Source organism: Eulemur rufifrons, chromosome 29 (genome assembly GCF_041146395.1).
Source record: "Eulemur rufifrons isolate Redbay chromosome 29, OSU_ERuf_1, whole genome shotgun sequence".
Lineage (NCBI taxonomy): Eukaryota > Metazoa > Chordata > Mammalia > Primates > Lemuridae > Eulemur > Eulemur rufifrons.
The window spans coordinates 84,557,940-84,574,511 of NC_091011.1; the positions used below are offsets into that span (position 1 = coordinate 84,557,940).

General features: G+C 48.2%; 1 protein-coding gene across 5 annotated transcripts in view; it reads right to left on the bottom strand.

The window, feature by feature from the left end:
• LOC138377518 (solute carrier family 23 member 1-like) overlaps positions 1 to 16,297 on the bottom strand; it is a 44,718-nt gene extending 28,421 nt beyond the window's left edge. Inside the window, exons 1-3 of one of the 5 annotated variants that reach the window (XM_069462512.1) lie at positions 16,073 to 16,296; positions 11,928 to 12,047; positions 9,151 to 9,308 (exon numbers count right to left, since the gene is read on the bottom strand). In XM_069462512.1, coding sequence (XP_069318613.1) covers positions 9,151 to 9,308; positions 11,928 to 12,047; positions 16,073 to 16,099 — 305 coding nt within the window. In that variant the 5' untranslated portion in view covers positions 16,100 to 16,296. Of the gene's footprint in view, positions 1 to 9,150; positions 9,309 to 11,927; positions 12,048 to 16,072 lie in introns of all 5 variants that reach the window. The other 4 variants (XM_069462513.1, XM_069462516.1, XM_069462514.1 and 1 more) reach the window with 4 other exon arrangements.
• Positions 16,298 to 16,572: the final 275 nt, after the last annotated feature.

Genomic DNA, 16,572 nt, shown 5'->3' on the forward strand with positions numbered 1-16,572 from the left:
TCTTGTTCCAAATAGCATTTAAGGCGCTTACGAATACGTTATGATACAGCAAGGACCTACCACTCCACGCTCAGCTCCCCCAATTTCATTTTCTAGCTGTTCCTTCCATCCACTCCCCACCCCGTCTTGTTACACCCAGCCTGGTGTAACCACCACAGAAGGGCTGGTCTGGGCGCAGATGCACTGGGATCTGGGAGCAAATCTCCACTGTCGCCCCTACAGCATCCCATGGAAAACATGGGAAGACTCTCCCCATCCACCCTGCTCTCCCCTCTACCCTGTACCACCCATCTTTATGCTCATACCTGAAGAAGAGAAAACACCGTTTTCCTTTACAATAATGCCTTGCATGGTCTCTTAGAAGAGGCAAAATGTCAAGACCCAGAGCCTCAGAAATGTATCTTAAGTCTGAGAAGACTATGTTTTTGGCCTGGCAAAGCCACAGAAACGTGTCCTTGGGGGTAAGGTCATATGGTATAAAGCTGTATGGTGCTTTCGCATCATTATCTCAAGATCCCCTCACGGTGGGTGGGGCAATACCACATTCTTTGTGTTTGAGGGACTGACGCCAGGGAAGTGTCAGGCGGGGTTCAGCAGGAAGTGGCAGACCACCTGATCAGAAACTCTGAGTCACAGCACAAATTGCAACAGTGTGTTTGCTCTAAGAACAAACTATTTAAAAAATTTATGCTAGTAATAAGATGGGAGATTTTGCGATCTATTTTGGCCCATACAATGAGAACATCTAACTTTCTGGAAGTACTGAGAAGTTACGTTTCCACCCTTCTCTCTGAGCTCTTGTGTGCTCCTTTGCGAGAGAGAAGGAGTGACGTGGATTTGGTGAGCTGGTGCAACTGGGCAAGAAGCTCCCCCCTTCCTCTCATGCACGTCGGCCTGCCCCCACCATCTGGGAGGCGCACACTGCGTTTCAGACCTGAGGGAAGGGCAAAGATACAATCACCGCAGACAGAAGCTTCCTCTCTAGAGAAGTAGGACAAATGTGTCACTGCCAACTCTGATTGAGTGCTGTGAAAGGAAGTTAGATGGCGCTTTGCAAGCATGTCACAGAGAGGACTGTCCTAGCCTAGGATGATGGGGAGGAGGACGGGCTGTTTGACCTGAGATGTCAAAGGGGCCATGTCTGACTTTACTCACCATGGTATCCATCCTGCCAGAGACATAGCAGGTGCTCAGTGAATATGAGCGTGCCTCTGTCTTCAATGGCTTTTCCCCGCCCCGGCCCCCACCTCCAACTGGTTCTCTAGCATTTTTCAAGTGTCATGGCCTCTCTGACTTCCTAGGCAAAGTCAACTACCCCTTTCTCTTGCTACCACATCACATTACACTGTTTTGTAATCATTTATTCATATATCTGATTCTACTTTTGAAACTCTCATCTCTTTGAGGGCAAGAACCACGAATGACTCTCACTGCCCACTCGTAGCAGGCAATCTTGAGGCATTCGAGTAAAGGCTACTAGGACCTCTGATTTCAGGATTCATCGAGGGTAGAAGCTGTGGCCATAGAAGACTGACTGCATTCAGGCTTCCAGTTACTGAAGATCCGGGGATTCCCTGACCTACAAGAAATCTTCCTCTTAAAAGACAGGTACCCTGGGTTGCTCCCAGAATGGAGTATCTGCTACACTGCCTCCATTTACCAACACGCCAAAACTGCTTACCCCTCTGTGAGAAGTAGCAGTCACTTAGTTCTATGGACCAAATGTTTGTGTACCCCCCCAAACACACACATACAATTCATGTGTTGAAGCCCTAACCCCCAAAATGATGGTATTTGGAGATGGGGCTTTTGGGAGGTGATTAGGTTTAGATACGGTCATGAGGGTGAGGCCCCCATAATGGGATTGGAACCCATATAAGAAGAGACTCTCACTCCCTCTCCCTACCCCTGCCATGTGAGGACCCAGCAAGAAGGTGGCTGTCTGCAAACCAGAAAAGAGCCCTCACCGCAGCCCCCAACAATGCCGGCACTCTGATTTGGGCTTCCAGCCTCCAGAACTAGGAATAATAAATTTCTGTTTAAGCCACCTGTTGTATTTTGTTATGACAGCCTGAATAGACTAAGATATTTAGCAAACAAGATTTAATGGAAAACAGGTGAGTTATTGAATCTCCCTATGCCTGAGTTTCCTCCTCAGTACAATAAGCCTAATTATCACACCTGCCTCAAATGGTGTTATGAGAATTACATGTCTTGCAGGCCATGCAGTGCCCAGACATGCATCCCCCTTACTGTTATTACCACACAGGCAGGAGGAACAGATGGGGTCCCAGGCTGGGCCCAGGGAGATAGAAGTGGGGCCCCAGTGTTCAGGCCACAGCCCCACCTCACTTAAAGTGAATCATGGAGTCGACCTGGGGTTTTCCTCTTCACCACTTTGTCACCAACAATTTCCCCTTGTTGGTGATGAGGGATGAGGAAAGCTAATGCAAATAAGCCCCCTTGGATCTGGACGGCCTCTGAGAAGACACGAAGTGAAACCCACTGGCTTTCCCTGGTTGGATGTGCATGTCTCGAAGTGGCAAAGCCTGATCAATGACAGGGGAGAGTGAGGGTGCTCTTAGGGTAAGCTGGAGAGTGATTAAACATGTCAGATATGCCTCCTCCGAATTTCATTAGAACCCCTGGGGAATGCACAAAGGTGCTGCCGCACCCCAAAGCAAAACCCAGGGCTCAGGCATAATTGCTACGAATTACATCATTGATGAGGATGACTGAGGAGTATATTCTTGACTACCTGCCACATGCTTTCCCCTCCAAACCAGAACTGGGCAGGTGACCTCATCAATTATCTCCCCAAGTCCATGGCTACGCTGCCACGAGAAGCAGGAGGCCACGGTCTGACTCGCCTGCCTTCCCTGCCTATCCTAGTCTCTCTTGAGTCCCTAACATTCATGTGCATGAGACTCATTGGGGACTCTGTTAACATTTCCAGAACTCTGAGAGATTCTGATGTTTGAGTAGGTCTGCGAGAAGGCCCAGAAAAGAACATGGTTAGCAAGCACTCCAGATGGTGCTGACGCAGGCTGTCCAGGGTCCACAACAGTCAACATTCTTTCCCAGACAACAGTCTTGGCTCATAAGACAAGAAGGAAAGGGGAACCTACAGGGAATCCCAGAATTGTGAAATTTTTAGTCACGTTACAAAAAGTATAAATGGGTGGAGAGAAACTGTTCATGATGAAGGAAGTGAGTGGTCTTTACAAAACCACACTGTCCGAAGAACTACATCCTCATATAGCCATCTAATCTTTGACAAAGCAGACAAAAACATACACTGGAGGAAAAAATCCTTATTCAATAAATGGTGCTGGGAAAACTGGATAGCCACATGTGGAAGACTGAAACAGGACCCACACCTTTCACCTCTCACAAAAATCAAATCACGGTGGATAACAGACTTAAACCTAAGGTGTGAAACTATTAGAATTCTGGAAGAAAATGTGGGAAAAACTCTTATAGACATTGGCCCAGGCAAAGAATTTATGAAGAAGACCTCAAAGGCAATCATAGCAACAACAAAAATAAATAAATGGGACCTGATTAAATTAAAAAGCTTCTGCACAGCCAAAGAAACTGTCACAAGAGCAAACAGACAACCTACAGAAAAAATTTGGGAAAAAATTTTTGCATGCTACACATCGAATAAAGTACTGATAAGTAGAATCTATTTAGAACTCAGGAAAATCAGCAAGAAAAAAATCAAACAACCCTATTAAAAAGTGGGCAAAGGACATGAATAGAAATTTTTCAAAAGAAGACAGAATGGCCAACAAACATATGAAAAAATGCTCAACATCTCTAATCATCGGGGAAATGCAAATCAAAACCACAACGAAATATCACTCAACTCCAGTGAGAGTGGCCTTTATCAAAAAGTCCCAAAACAGGCCGGGCGCGGTGGCTCACGCCTGTAATCCTAGCACTCTGGGAGGCCGAGGTGGGCGGATCGTTTGAGCTCAGGAGTTCAAGACCAGCCTGAGCAAGAGTGAGACCCCATCTCTACTAAAAATAGAAAGAAATTATATGGACAGATAAAAATATATATAGAAAAAATTAGCCAGGCATGGTGGTACATGCCTGTAGTCCCAGCTACTTGGGAGGCTGAGGCAGGAGGATCCCTTGAGCTCAGGAGTTTGAGGTTGCTGTGAGCTAGGCTGACGCCACGGCACTCACTCTAGCCTGGGCAACACAGTGAGACTCTGTCTCAAAAAAAAAAAAAAAAAAGTCCCAAAACAATAAATGCTGGCATGGATGCGGAGAGACAGGAACACTCATACACTGCTGATGGGACTGCAAACTAGTGCAACCTCTGTGGAAAACAATATGGAGATACCTTAAACAGATTCAAGCAGACCTACCATTTGATCCAGAATCCCATTATTGGGCATCTACCCAAAAGAACAAAAGACATTCTATTACAAAGATATCTGCACTCGAATGTTTATAGCAGCACAATTCACAATTGCAAAGATGTGGAAACAACCCAAGTACCCATCAATACATGAGTGGATTAATAAAATGTGGTATATGTATACCATGGAGTACTACTCAGCTATAAGAAACAGTGGTGATCTAGCACCTCTTGTATTTTCCTGGATAGAGCTAGAACCCATTCTGCTAAGTGAAGTATCCCAAGAATGGAAAAATAACCACCACATGTACTCACCATCAAATTGGTTTCACTGATCATCACTTAAGAGCACATTTAGGAATAACATTAATCGGGTGTCAGGCAGATGTGGGTGGGGGGAGGGCGTGGGTGTATACATACATAATGAGTGCAATGCGCATGGTCTAGGGGATGGACACACATGAAGCTCTGATTGGGGGGGGCAAGGGCAATATATGTAACCTAAAGTTTTGTACCTCCATAATATGTTGAAATTTAAAAAAAATTTTATAATAAAATGTATAAAAATATAAATAAAAACATTTTCAGACAAATAAAAAAAAATGAAGAAGAACTACAAACTCAAGGACTTTTTAGCATAGACTGAGAAAACAGCAGCTGGAACAAGAGGTCAGCCAACCTCAGGTCTGTACAAAATCCTGCAACAAGAAGTGTTTCCCACAGCTTCCCCTGCTGTGAAGACTTAGGGAAAGAATTCTCTACAATAGCAGTCTCCAACCTTTTTGGCACCAGAGACCGGTTTCATGGAAGATAATTTTTCCACGGACGGGGTGGGCGGTGGGGAGGGGCTTGATTCTCAATGAGAAATGGGTATTTATTCAACAGATGATGTTGAGGAAATTGCCTTTTGGAGAGAAATATAAATAAATTGAAAACCTCACTTCACAACATACACCTAAATAAATTCCAGGTGAACTCAATGGTTAAATTAAAAAATCTAAGTACCATGGTACTTTTTAATAAGGTAATATTTATCTTATCTATTAGATATAGGAAGAATTTCTAAGCCTAAAAATAGACTAAGTTTGAAAGGCCAAAAGTGATCAATTTTACCATAGAAATATAAAACCTTCGGTATGGCAAAAATATCTTACTCAAAATTAAAGACACATTAAAAATGTTTATAGCAATTAACAAAGACAAAGTTTTAATATTTTTCGTAGGCATTGATTTCCTTGTAAAATAAGAAAAACATTGATTTCTGGATAAAAATGTCAGGTTGTACACTTGCGCCCTCTTAAAACTCCACTAAATTGACAGTGAAGTATATTTTAGAAGCATAAATCACAAGGATAAAGAGAATGAAGCAGGAGATAATTGCAACAAAATTTTGTAAGCTGAAAAGCAGATGGAGAGTGGTAACTGATTCAACAGCCCTGGAGAAGTAGAATCCTCTAATAGCAAGAGGTAAAAGGCAATATTCCGAAAAATGCACAGTCTCAGGAATTGGTTCTCAACATAGAAATGCGGAGCTAAAACAGTTTAAAGTCCTTTTTAAGCAGGTGCTTCCCCCATCTTGGCAGAAGACTAGTTTGTTCTCTGGAAAAGGCAAAACACAGGGTATCTGGGCTGCAGGAAATCAGGCAGTTGGAAGAGGGGACACCATACTGAATGCTGGGGTAATTCGTTTAACGTTTGCATGCTGAACACTAAAATTTCCAGCCCATTCATCTTCCAGAATACTTCAGCCAGGCCTTTACCTTCCAGGCAATAGACTGGAAGAGCCTTTTCTGAAAATGCAAAAGTATGAGAGGAAAAGCATAAAGATGCTGAAATGTGGGCCTCTCCAGCTAGATCATGGTACCATTTGAAGATGACAATGTGGATTGTGACTTCTGCGGTGGGGTTGTGGGGCATTGCTGCCTATCAGGCTACCATGAAGCCCAAGGTGAACAAGACTCACTCTCAGGCTCAGAACTTCCAGTCAAACTTTTAGGCCCCCACTCTTAAATACGAGCAGATATGAAGGATCACCAGACAATCAAGGGAATATGGATGCTGGTGACCCAAATAAAGAGACAGATAAAAGTAACTTCTCCTGCAAGGAGGTAATAACTTAAAAAAAAATCACTCTCACTTATATCTTTGAAAGATAAGAGAAGATAAGAAGATTTGGCATTCAGAAAACAAGAATAAGATGCATAAAAAGGAATATTCAGAGAATAAAAAGAGCTCTTAAAGCATTTTAGCAGAAATAAACTCAGTAGAAGAGTTAGAAGACAAAATTGATGTAGTTTCATTCCCCTAAAAGAGCAAGAGCACAAAGAGATGTAAATAGGAAAGAAAGGACAAGAAAATTAGAGGACTAGTTCAGGGAGTCCAACATGTGAATAATAAGAGTTTCAGAAAGAAACTCAAAGAAACTGAAGGACAAGCATTTGCATATTGTAAGGGCTTATTGAGTACAAAGTACAATGATGAAAATAAACTCAGGCCACGAGACATCATTGAAAATTCACAACATTGGAGTAATAAAACAAATCCTTCCAGCTTCCAAAGAGGAGGGAAGAATGATACATAAGGCTTTGGACTTCTTAAAATCACATTGGCAAGAGGCACTGCACTACCAGGTTTGAGGTGAGGGAGGTGAATAGGAAAGGTCCAGAAAGCCCACAGAGAGGAATTTCCTGAGAAAGTGTAACCCAAAGAAGCCACCGTGTGGGGTTCTAGGGCATTGACATGGGGCAAGGAGAAGGGTGGGGGAGAATGAGAAAAGAGGTTTGTATGGAAATGAGGAAAGGAGGGACTCCAAAGACACGTTGCCCAGGGTTCACAACTGCGCCCAGGCCAGAGTATCAGGACTCCACTTTACTCAGGCTAATTTTAGCAGCCCACATATGAATGCAAAGAACTTGACAGTTAAAAAAAAAAAGTGATTCCAGTGATTACACCCACTTACTATCTCAGTGACACTGTAAGGGAGCAGGGCATATGGACTCATTAGCTTTATTTTACAGGTCCCAAACCACGTATCTGGTTCAGTGAATGTCTGTTGTCTTTTCTACCCAGAACAGAACTCATCTTCTCTGTTTCATTGGGGAACTTTCCTGAATGGGGATTACCATATTTGTTGCCATGGCAGGTCCGGGGCTGGACATTTAGCTTAAGCTGGGCCAGAGGTCTTCCCTGGAACTTTACAATGAGTGCCTAGCCAGAACAGCATTCACTTGCCTTTGCCTGGGAAGTGTTCGCCCTGCCTGCAGGCATATTGCAACAGTTGATTTTATGTGTCAGCATGACTGGGCTAAGGGATGCCCAGATAGCTGGTAAAACATTTGAATCAGTAGACTGAGGAAAGATCACCGTCATTAATGCGATGGACATTATCCAATCCACTGAGGACTCAAATAGAACAAAAAGACACAGGAAGGGCAAATTCTCTCATTCTCTCTTTCTCTCTCCTTGAGCCAGGATGTCCATCTTCTCCTGCCCTCAGACATTGGTGCTCCTGATTCGCAGGCCTTGGAGTCAACGGGGACTCACACCATTGGCCACCCAGCCCCCACCCCACCTTATATCCAGGCCTTTGGACTCAGTCTGAATTACACCACCAGCTCTCCTGCTTCTCCAACATGCAGACAGCAGATCATGGCCTCCATAAACATATGAGCCAATTCCTATCATAAATCTCCTCTTACATTTATGTTTCTATATATCCTATTGGTTCTGCTTCTCTGGAGAATGTTGACTAATACACACCTGCAGGAAGCCTGTCTACACTGGCTGAGTAAAGAAGAGACGGCCCCACCCTCCAACCAGGAGAAGAGAGCCCCTGTGCTTAGCCCTATGCCTTAGAGGGTCCACTCTGGCTCCTTGGGAGGGGTCTGCAGGGCCAAGGGGATATGTTCACCTGAAGTCTATATCCCCCTCCCCTTCGAGTCTTTAAAATTCTCTGCCCAAATGGCCCTGAGTTTCTTCCAGAGCCTGCTTGGGCATCTTCTGCAGGTCCATCGGTGCAGCTGTGTGCACACCCCAGGCCTGAAGGATGGCAACGGGCCAGCATGTGGGGCAGCTGTGTGGGGAGTACATTGTCATAGGGGGCAGAAAAATGGAAGTTGAATGTGCAGGATGAGGTGTCCACATCCATGCACGTGAGACCATTTGTGATTGGGAGCAAAGCTTAAAGTGGGGACGGAAGGGAGGAGGCCACAGTCTGGGGCTGGCCCTCCCCAGGGTGCTACATTCCAAAGCAGAACTCCAGGGGGTCAGAGAATTCTAAATTCACACCTGGTCTTCTGGGTAGGATGATGAGGACGTTTCATGTCAGAGTTTGTCAGCTTGGTTTATCACTTTCCAAGTTTAGACGTGGAGCAGGTGGGTCTCTATTTGTACTCCCACAGAGGGTCTTGTGAATATCAGAGGCAGGCCTGAATGGAGACCAGAGCTAGAGAGAGTCCCGGCAGCGTTGGAGCCCTGGTCATGCTCCCGAGCCATGGACACGCCCCTGCCTCTCTCTTGGTTTGATCTTATAAATTAATAAAGAATAAATTTTTGCTTAAGCTAATCTGGATGTGCATTACTTTCCATCAAGAATCCTAGCTAACATAGATAATAAGCAATGGAGCTGGAACGGGAACCCAGGCTCTGACTCCTGTCCCTGTGCTCCCTCGATTGTGCCACCCCAGCTTCCTAACCATCTCTCCAGCTACCAGCCAAGCAACCCTTGCTGACACCCTGGCAGGTGACGGTCAGAACCCATGGGGAGTTTTACCTACCTGACCCCTAAAAGCACTTGCAGGAGAGTGCAGATGCCAGAGACGAAGAAGATGGTGCTGATGAGGTAGCTCTGGGTCAGGGGGTCGTGCTGCAGGCACAGGTCCTTGGCCAGGAACAGCGGCACCGCCACGATTCCCCCCAGGGCGGTGAGGAAGTGCTGTGGGCAGGGAGCAAGAGTGGGTGGGTAAGGGACACTGGCTGCACAACCAAGAGTGCACCCAACCTCAGCAGGGGGGCGGTTCCCACTGGCAGAGGCAAGAGTTGTGCCTCTGCCCTCGGAGGCACCTGACCACGAGAGACAGGCAGAGACCCAGGCAGGCAGGGGGACCAGGAAGGCCTGGCAGTGAGAAGCAGGGACCCAGAGAGCCTGGTCTCGAGGGAGGGCCCTGGCGCTGGGAACTGATATCCTGGGGAAGAAACCAGGGCAGGGACACAAGCACAGGAAGATATAACAGAAACCAAAGTGGGCCTTTAAGAGCAAGAACAAGGCAGGAGGCTCGTCATCAGACGAGGCACACTCTGAGAGCAGACTGTTGACAAGGAAGTCCTGGGCACCAGCTTGGAGCAATCGGCCAAAGGCTGTTTGAGTTCCCCTGGACAGGAAAGAATTAGACCCCGAGTTCTGGGCAGGGCTGAATCCCCGGCAGGCAGCCTTGGCTACAAAGGGCATAAATTAGATATAGATCACAGATGCATTGATTGATCAATTGATCGATCGATAGATATGGGGAGCAAGTAATCAATACAGGAATGGGCCACCATGTCACACGCTCCAGCCCCAGAACTGAAAGGCTGGTCGGGTCTGTAGGATATCCATGGGCTGTGGCCAGTTTTGTCTGAGCTACACCCACTGGCCAGTATGTGGCTTCAGTCCTCACACAACGCTGGCCACTGAGCCAAACATTCTGAACACAGACACGTGAAGCCGCCTGCTTCTCTCCTTTGCTCCAATCCAACCTGTTCTCTGACACCTTAGGTCACCCCTCTGCCAGCATTTCCACAGGGCATTGAGTTTCTGGTGCTCATAGAATCACTCTGATTTGCCACCATCAGGAGCAGCAAATGCCGTTGCAGGTTTAGGGTACAGTTTCTCCCCCTGATCCTGTAAGAATATGGCATAAATCAAGCCGGCACAGGCAGGATTACTTTGCCTTGTTTTACAAAAGTTAGCTGCTCGGTCCACAAAGATAATAAAGAATGAAAGAATTTGTTGGGGGGTGTAGGGAGGGAGGCTAGGAGGAAGGGGAAGAAAGCAGAAAGAAAACGAAAAGCTCGCTGGCCATAAGGGATGGCTCAGAGAAGAATTGCCATTAGGTGCCATTATGATGGAATTAGGCCACAAGACCCAGAACACCTGATCCTGCCTTGTCCCAAACACCCCTCCTGCCCAAGACACTGAGTGAGATCTACACACAAAGAACGCAAAGCAAGGCAAATTATGCCCTTATCTAGTTGGGACTTTGATCCCAAATCTCAGTGTGAGTGAAATTAAATCACTGGAAAGGTTGATTTTTCTTAAGAAAATTAAACCTAAGAAAATTAAACCTAAGAAAAATATCCATGCACGGCACAGGCTTGCTTTTCCAACCCCCGCCCACACCCAGGCAAAGTTGAGTCTCAAAATGTATATCCCAGTGGGACAGAGGACCACACCCAGTCCCCATGCCAGAGCAAGAGAGCATCTTGCCCATAGGCCTGGGCCCCCAGAAGACACCTGGGCCAGTACACCTGGGCAGGGAGAGCCCCATGTTTCTCCAGCTGTGAGTGAAAGTTGCAGAAAAGCAAGAGTGAGAAATGGCCAGGTCTTCTTTAAGGGGGCAGTAGCAGCTCCTGTTACCACGGGGAGCAGTGTCTCAAAGGGACCATTCAACCAGTTATGGTTAATCCCCTCAGTGGACGTCCTGGAATAATCTGCCCATGTGATCAGCTCTGCTCTTTGGCAGAGGGGCAGGCGGGGGCTGGGATGGGTGTAGGGGGCAGGGGAGACCTTGAACTCTCACTAAGAGACAAAGTCCCTCATGTTTTGTTCTTTGGTTCAACAGACAAACTATAGTCACTTAGGGGTTGGCTGCCCCCTTGGGGAAGACGATATGGGAGGGTTTTCAGAGAAGAAACGCCTGTGTATGGTAAGGGCACTTTGATGAACTTTGCCATTGTTCCAACAGTCCTTTCTTCATAGTCTCTTATAAATGCTTCTTCGACCTGCCACCAGCTAGTTCCATACAGGCCACAATATTCTCCAGGTCAAGAATCCACCCAGTGTTTTACTTTCCATCTCATATCATGCCCAGCATGGTATGTTACGTTTGGATAACCAAACATACCAGACAGGGCTGACTCCCACTCATTATCAAATAAATCTCTTGATCGTACAGAATGGCAGGCATTTCGGTGGAAGCTGAATCAGGAAGAGCAGCTATAGAGCTGGCAGGGTTTGCCCTAAGGAAGCAGAGGTGGCTGGTACCTTTCTGGCCTCACCCAAGTGAACTGGACCTTTAACCAGACCAGTGACCCCACCTGGGAGAACAATGGCCCAGTCAGTGTCCTTGATTTGACTAATCAGCTCAGCATGAGGGAAAACCCCTCCTCTAATTCTTTGCCCCTATCTGCAAGCCCCTGGGGAGGAGCTTTGAGTTCCGCTGGAGGGGCAACCACATGGAAGATGACAACTGCAGCAAGTGAAGTTGTTGATGTTGACTAATCTGACCTGGCTGTGTGTTGATGTGGTTTTTGAGGCAGAGCCTCTTTGGACCCCGTGCTTGCTGGGAGTCATTACCTGGATCCCCAAGAAGATGCAGAGATACCACGGAGGGACGTCCAAGACGCCATAGACCAGGCTGCTGCTGGAACTCCCGGGCTGCCCTTCCTTCTCCATGTCTTGGCCATCGGCCTTCTGCTGGGAACAGAAAGACACCACTGGGCATTTCAAGAGGAATCAAGTGGATTTCCTAATTTCAACTGGACAGATGGACAGCCTTCCAGAGGCAAGAGACAGGGGGTTGGGATAAACGTTGGCCAGCTGGGAATTTTAGGTCCAGACTCAAAAGAAGAGTGATTTCCTCTGTTACGATCTGCAGCAGGGCCTCCAGGCGAAGTCTAGGGCCATGCGAAGGGAGTGGATGCCTTGCCCAAAGCCTTGGCAGAGAAGCAGCATTGTCGGGGAGGAGATGGCGGCCTCAGATTAGATGAGTCTTCCCCTCCTCAGAGGTACCGACAAAACTCTGAGCATGTCTGCCATGGCCCACAATACCCATACCATCATCCTATGTTTCCTCATCCAAAAGGCCATAAAGTCCCATAAATTCTATCTCCCTAGCATGTAGTTAGTGCTCATAGAACTGATGGAATAAATGAATGAATGTACAAACTAACGACTACAGAGAATTTTTCTAATTGATTTTTCTTTTTATAAATCCCTAACTGTAACTGGTTAGAATTCTTTTGAAACACCATGCCTATCCTATTCTAGACTTCCGGTGGAAAAAGGATGTATTGATGCTGCTTGGTCCTTGGGCTGCACCTGGAAGAAGTATGCTTTTCCCAAGGAGACCAAAGCCTGGCCGAAGGTAGACTGGAGGCTGCTGGAGGGCGCTCTGGCTCCTAGCACTACCCGTGAGTTTCTGCGAATGAGGAATCTAGAAGGAGCAGCAGAGAAAGAAACAGGCTGAATAAAGAGAAGAGAGACCATGTGTGTGAGAGAGACTGATTGATCCCGGGTGGGCATCTCAGAGAAGAGCAGCAGAAGAGAAGCTGAACAAATGCAATTCTGTTACTTGCCAGCTCAGCAACCATAGGTACCTCATGTCCCTCTCCCACCCTCAGTCACCCCGTCTAGAATCTGGGACAGTCGTAAGGATACTCGCAAGCTTGCTCGTGTGCTGTGTGTGCCACATCCGATGTGTGTGGCTGTGAATGAGCTCACAGTCCTGTGGCTGCTACAGCCACATGTGTTCTGTCAGCAAGTGCACCCCACACCCTCTTCCAGGGCTCTGGGAAGGGACAGGAAGGGAAGGTGGAGGCTCAGGAAACACCCCGACTGGGGAAAACCGTTGGTTCTCACTGTCGGACCTACTTGCCTTATTTCCTGGTAGAGCAGGAGCCAGTGTCAAAGACTGTTCCCAGTCGATGACCTTCGAATAGTCTAAGTTCTGTGTTTGTATCAACGTGGACCAACCCATAACCTTCTGCATCTGCTTTAAAACAGTCACCTGGGAAATTGATCCTGCAGGAGGCCTCGCAAGAAAAAGAGAAATTTAGAACATAGAGCTGGGAAAACCTTTTCTTCCCTGAGAACAGCTGGTCCTTCCCTTGTGATAAGAGTGTGTGACTCCCAAGAGCCTGTCAGCCAGGGCTGGCAGAAAGCACAGAGCCTGAGATGACACTTTGACCTCAATGACAGGAGCCCTTCTCCAAACACGCTCATTTTCTTCTCCTTTCTGTGTGCTTGGTTTTCTATTTCTATTGTGTTCACCGAATTGTTTATGAATATGCCTTTTGTTGTAAACATCCTCAAGTCATCTCTGCAAAGAGGTGGGACATGGAAATAGAACAGCAGGGACCCAGCATGCTAAGAGCCCCGTGCACCAGCGCTGAATCGTTGGGGTATTAAAGACATAGATGGAAACAAGGGCAGCCCAGAGGTATTTTAGAGCAGCGTTTCTCAGATGGGGGTGGGAGATGCCCCATCTCGGGGCATATCATAACGTGGGGAGCATTTTTTATCCCAGGAGAAACTCTTGCTGGGAGAAGTGTGTACATGGGACTCATTCGGCAGTAGAAGAAAGAGCCCCTCTTTGAAGGAAGGATGCATTCTTTGTGCAGCACATCCTGACAATGAGACGGTAGGAGATGTGCCCCAATCCTCTTTTCTGTTTGGAGGTAAGTCTATCAACTCAATGTGAGGATTGTAATTTCACAGTAAGACTTGTTCAAAAGAGGCATTGGTATTTTATAGCACTTTACAGTTTACAAAGAACTTCCAGTGCATCTTCTTATTTGAGTCTCACCACCGTCTCATTGCCTCCCATTGGCAGATGAGGAGACTGAGGCTTAGCGAGGTCACAGGGTTTATCCAAGGTCACGTAGTACCTGGGAGGGTGGAACCTTCCTCTTGTGGTGTCGAGGGAAGTCACCTGCAAGTATGGCCCTGGGCATACAGTGACAGGGCCCCAGCTGCAGGAGCGGACAAGCAGCCCAGGGAGACCAGCAGGGACAAGGCTGGGGATCCCGGGAGGGACGGGGGAGGTGGGCCCCTTGGCTCTGGCACCATCTGGACCCCACACGGCCTTCCATTGCTTCCAGGCCCCAAGGCGCCACCTGGCCTAGGTCATTTCCTAATGTTTCTATTCACGGGGCTCTTACCACTGGGGTCATCCCAGTTTCTCCCGATGTGGCCTCAGTGATCCTGCCTCAGTGCCTTTGCTCACCCTGAGTCCCCCAGTCTCCACCCCCTGCTTCTCGTATCCACTCCCTCCAGGGAGGAGCTCAAATGCCTCCCCCTACCCCGTCCCCTTTCCAGACTCCCCGGTGCCAGGTGACCTTTCTCTCTGGTACCCCAGCACACTCGGTCTCTCTGGCATGTCACTTGCCATTTTCGCCCTCGTATCAGAAATGTTTATGTGTCCCCCACTTCTGCCTAGACGGGCCATAAGCTTTCAGGGTTGGGAAGCTGCCTTCCCCACATTTGTGTCCCTAAGAGTTTCTAGCAGAGCAACACCAGAAACACTCAGGACGGTGGCTTTTTAATCCAGGTGCTGATCTGAGGCCGTGAGAAAACTGGCAGGGAGAACAGCGCCTGCGAAGGAGGTGGAGATGCCCAGACCCCCACTCCCATGGTGCCTCAGGGACACTAAACCTGTGGGGGCCACCACAGCCTTCAGAGAATAGAGTCTCAACTTATTTCCCAAGATTTTTTTTTTCTTTTGGCTTCCTAGAGGTGGTGGCAGAAAGAATTCGTTTGTTTGTTTGTTGTTTTTTTCTGGTGCTGCAACGTGGATTGGCAGAAAGAATTCTGAGAGGAGGTGAGGCGAGTTCTCCTCGGGTGCCTCCCACGCTCTCTCAGAAGAGAGAGGAGACTGCCGGCAGGCTGGGCAGAAGCAGCCTGGGCTGGGGCCAGCAGCCGGGTCCAGGGAACCACCAGAGAGCCCAGTCGGGCCGTGGGCAGCCTCTGTCCCCAGACACCTGGGCTGGGCCTAAGTGCAAGGGGCAGTGGCAAGAATACTGGGTGCCACTCAGTCCACTCTGTCATTTTTATGTGGCCAAAATAGGCTGGACAGGGTGCCAGGGGTAGGGCTGAAGGCCTAGCCAGAGAGACTTCCAGATGGGCTACTGTGACTTTACTTCTCTGGGCCTCAGGTTCCTCAGCTGTAAAATGGGAACAGAAGTGCCTGTTTCATTGGCTTGTGAGGAACAAATAAAGCTCACGAAGTTCCCAGGGCATGCTGGCTGTCTAGCCAAAGTTACTCCTCTCTCTCTCTCCCTTTGCTTCCGTTCAGAAAGGGCTTTTGGCAAGAGAAATCTCAATGCTGGGAAACCGGAAAACAAATATTTGCCTTCTTGATTCAGCAGGGACCAAGCCCTGAGTCAAGATGAAGCAAACAGGATCGTCACCCCACCCGAACTCTCAGAACATCCAGCCTTCCAACTCTTCCCCGTTCCCTTGTCATTTATCCTCAGTTGAGTGCTCAGGGCACATTGTCTGTTGTGTTGGTGACCAGAGGGGACAGACACTGGGGGAGCTAAGGTTGGAGGTGGGGAGGGAGCTGCCTCCCCTGTGTGAGAACCTCAACGCTGATCTAAAGCATGCGGGCTGCCTGGGCGCTAAAGAGCAATCAGGGCAATGGGACTCCACGCTGGGACCCCTCAGGCCCCCCTCTGCTCCCTGCCCCGCTTTCTCTCCCTCTGTCTCCCAGCAGCACTCACCGAGGGCCCGGGGTGCGCAGAGTTCATGGACTCTGGGGTCCTTCTGGCTTCCTCTGGGGAAGCAGGACAGGGAACACCAAAAAAGAAGTGAAGCTGCTCCCGGAGAGGAAGATTAACTTCTCATCATCTGACTTGGTGCAAAAGGCACCGCGGGAGGGCGGGGACTGCCGGAGCGGCCCCGGGGAAGGAGGAGGGGCCTCCGGGTCCCGCTTCCCGCCTGTCTGTAACGGACCCCCGCGCCAGCCCTGCCCCGCAGGGGACCAACGTGCATCCAGTTGTGGCAAATGTTTCCTAAGTCTGTAGGTTTTGGTAATCGCAGAGAAGTTACTGATCCCCCGTGGCACCAAGGGATCAAATCAGAGTACAGCCTGACCGGGTGTGGCATAAGAGCACTTTCTGGAAACGAAACCGGGTTCCAGGGAGCAGAAAATGAGGCGGGTGAGGGCGAGGCTCTGGGCTGAACATAGAGGAATTTCAGTTTTCTAAGCTGATTCCTGGTG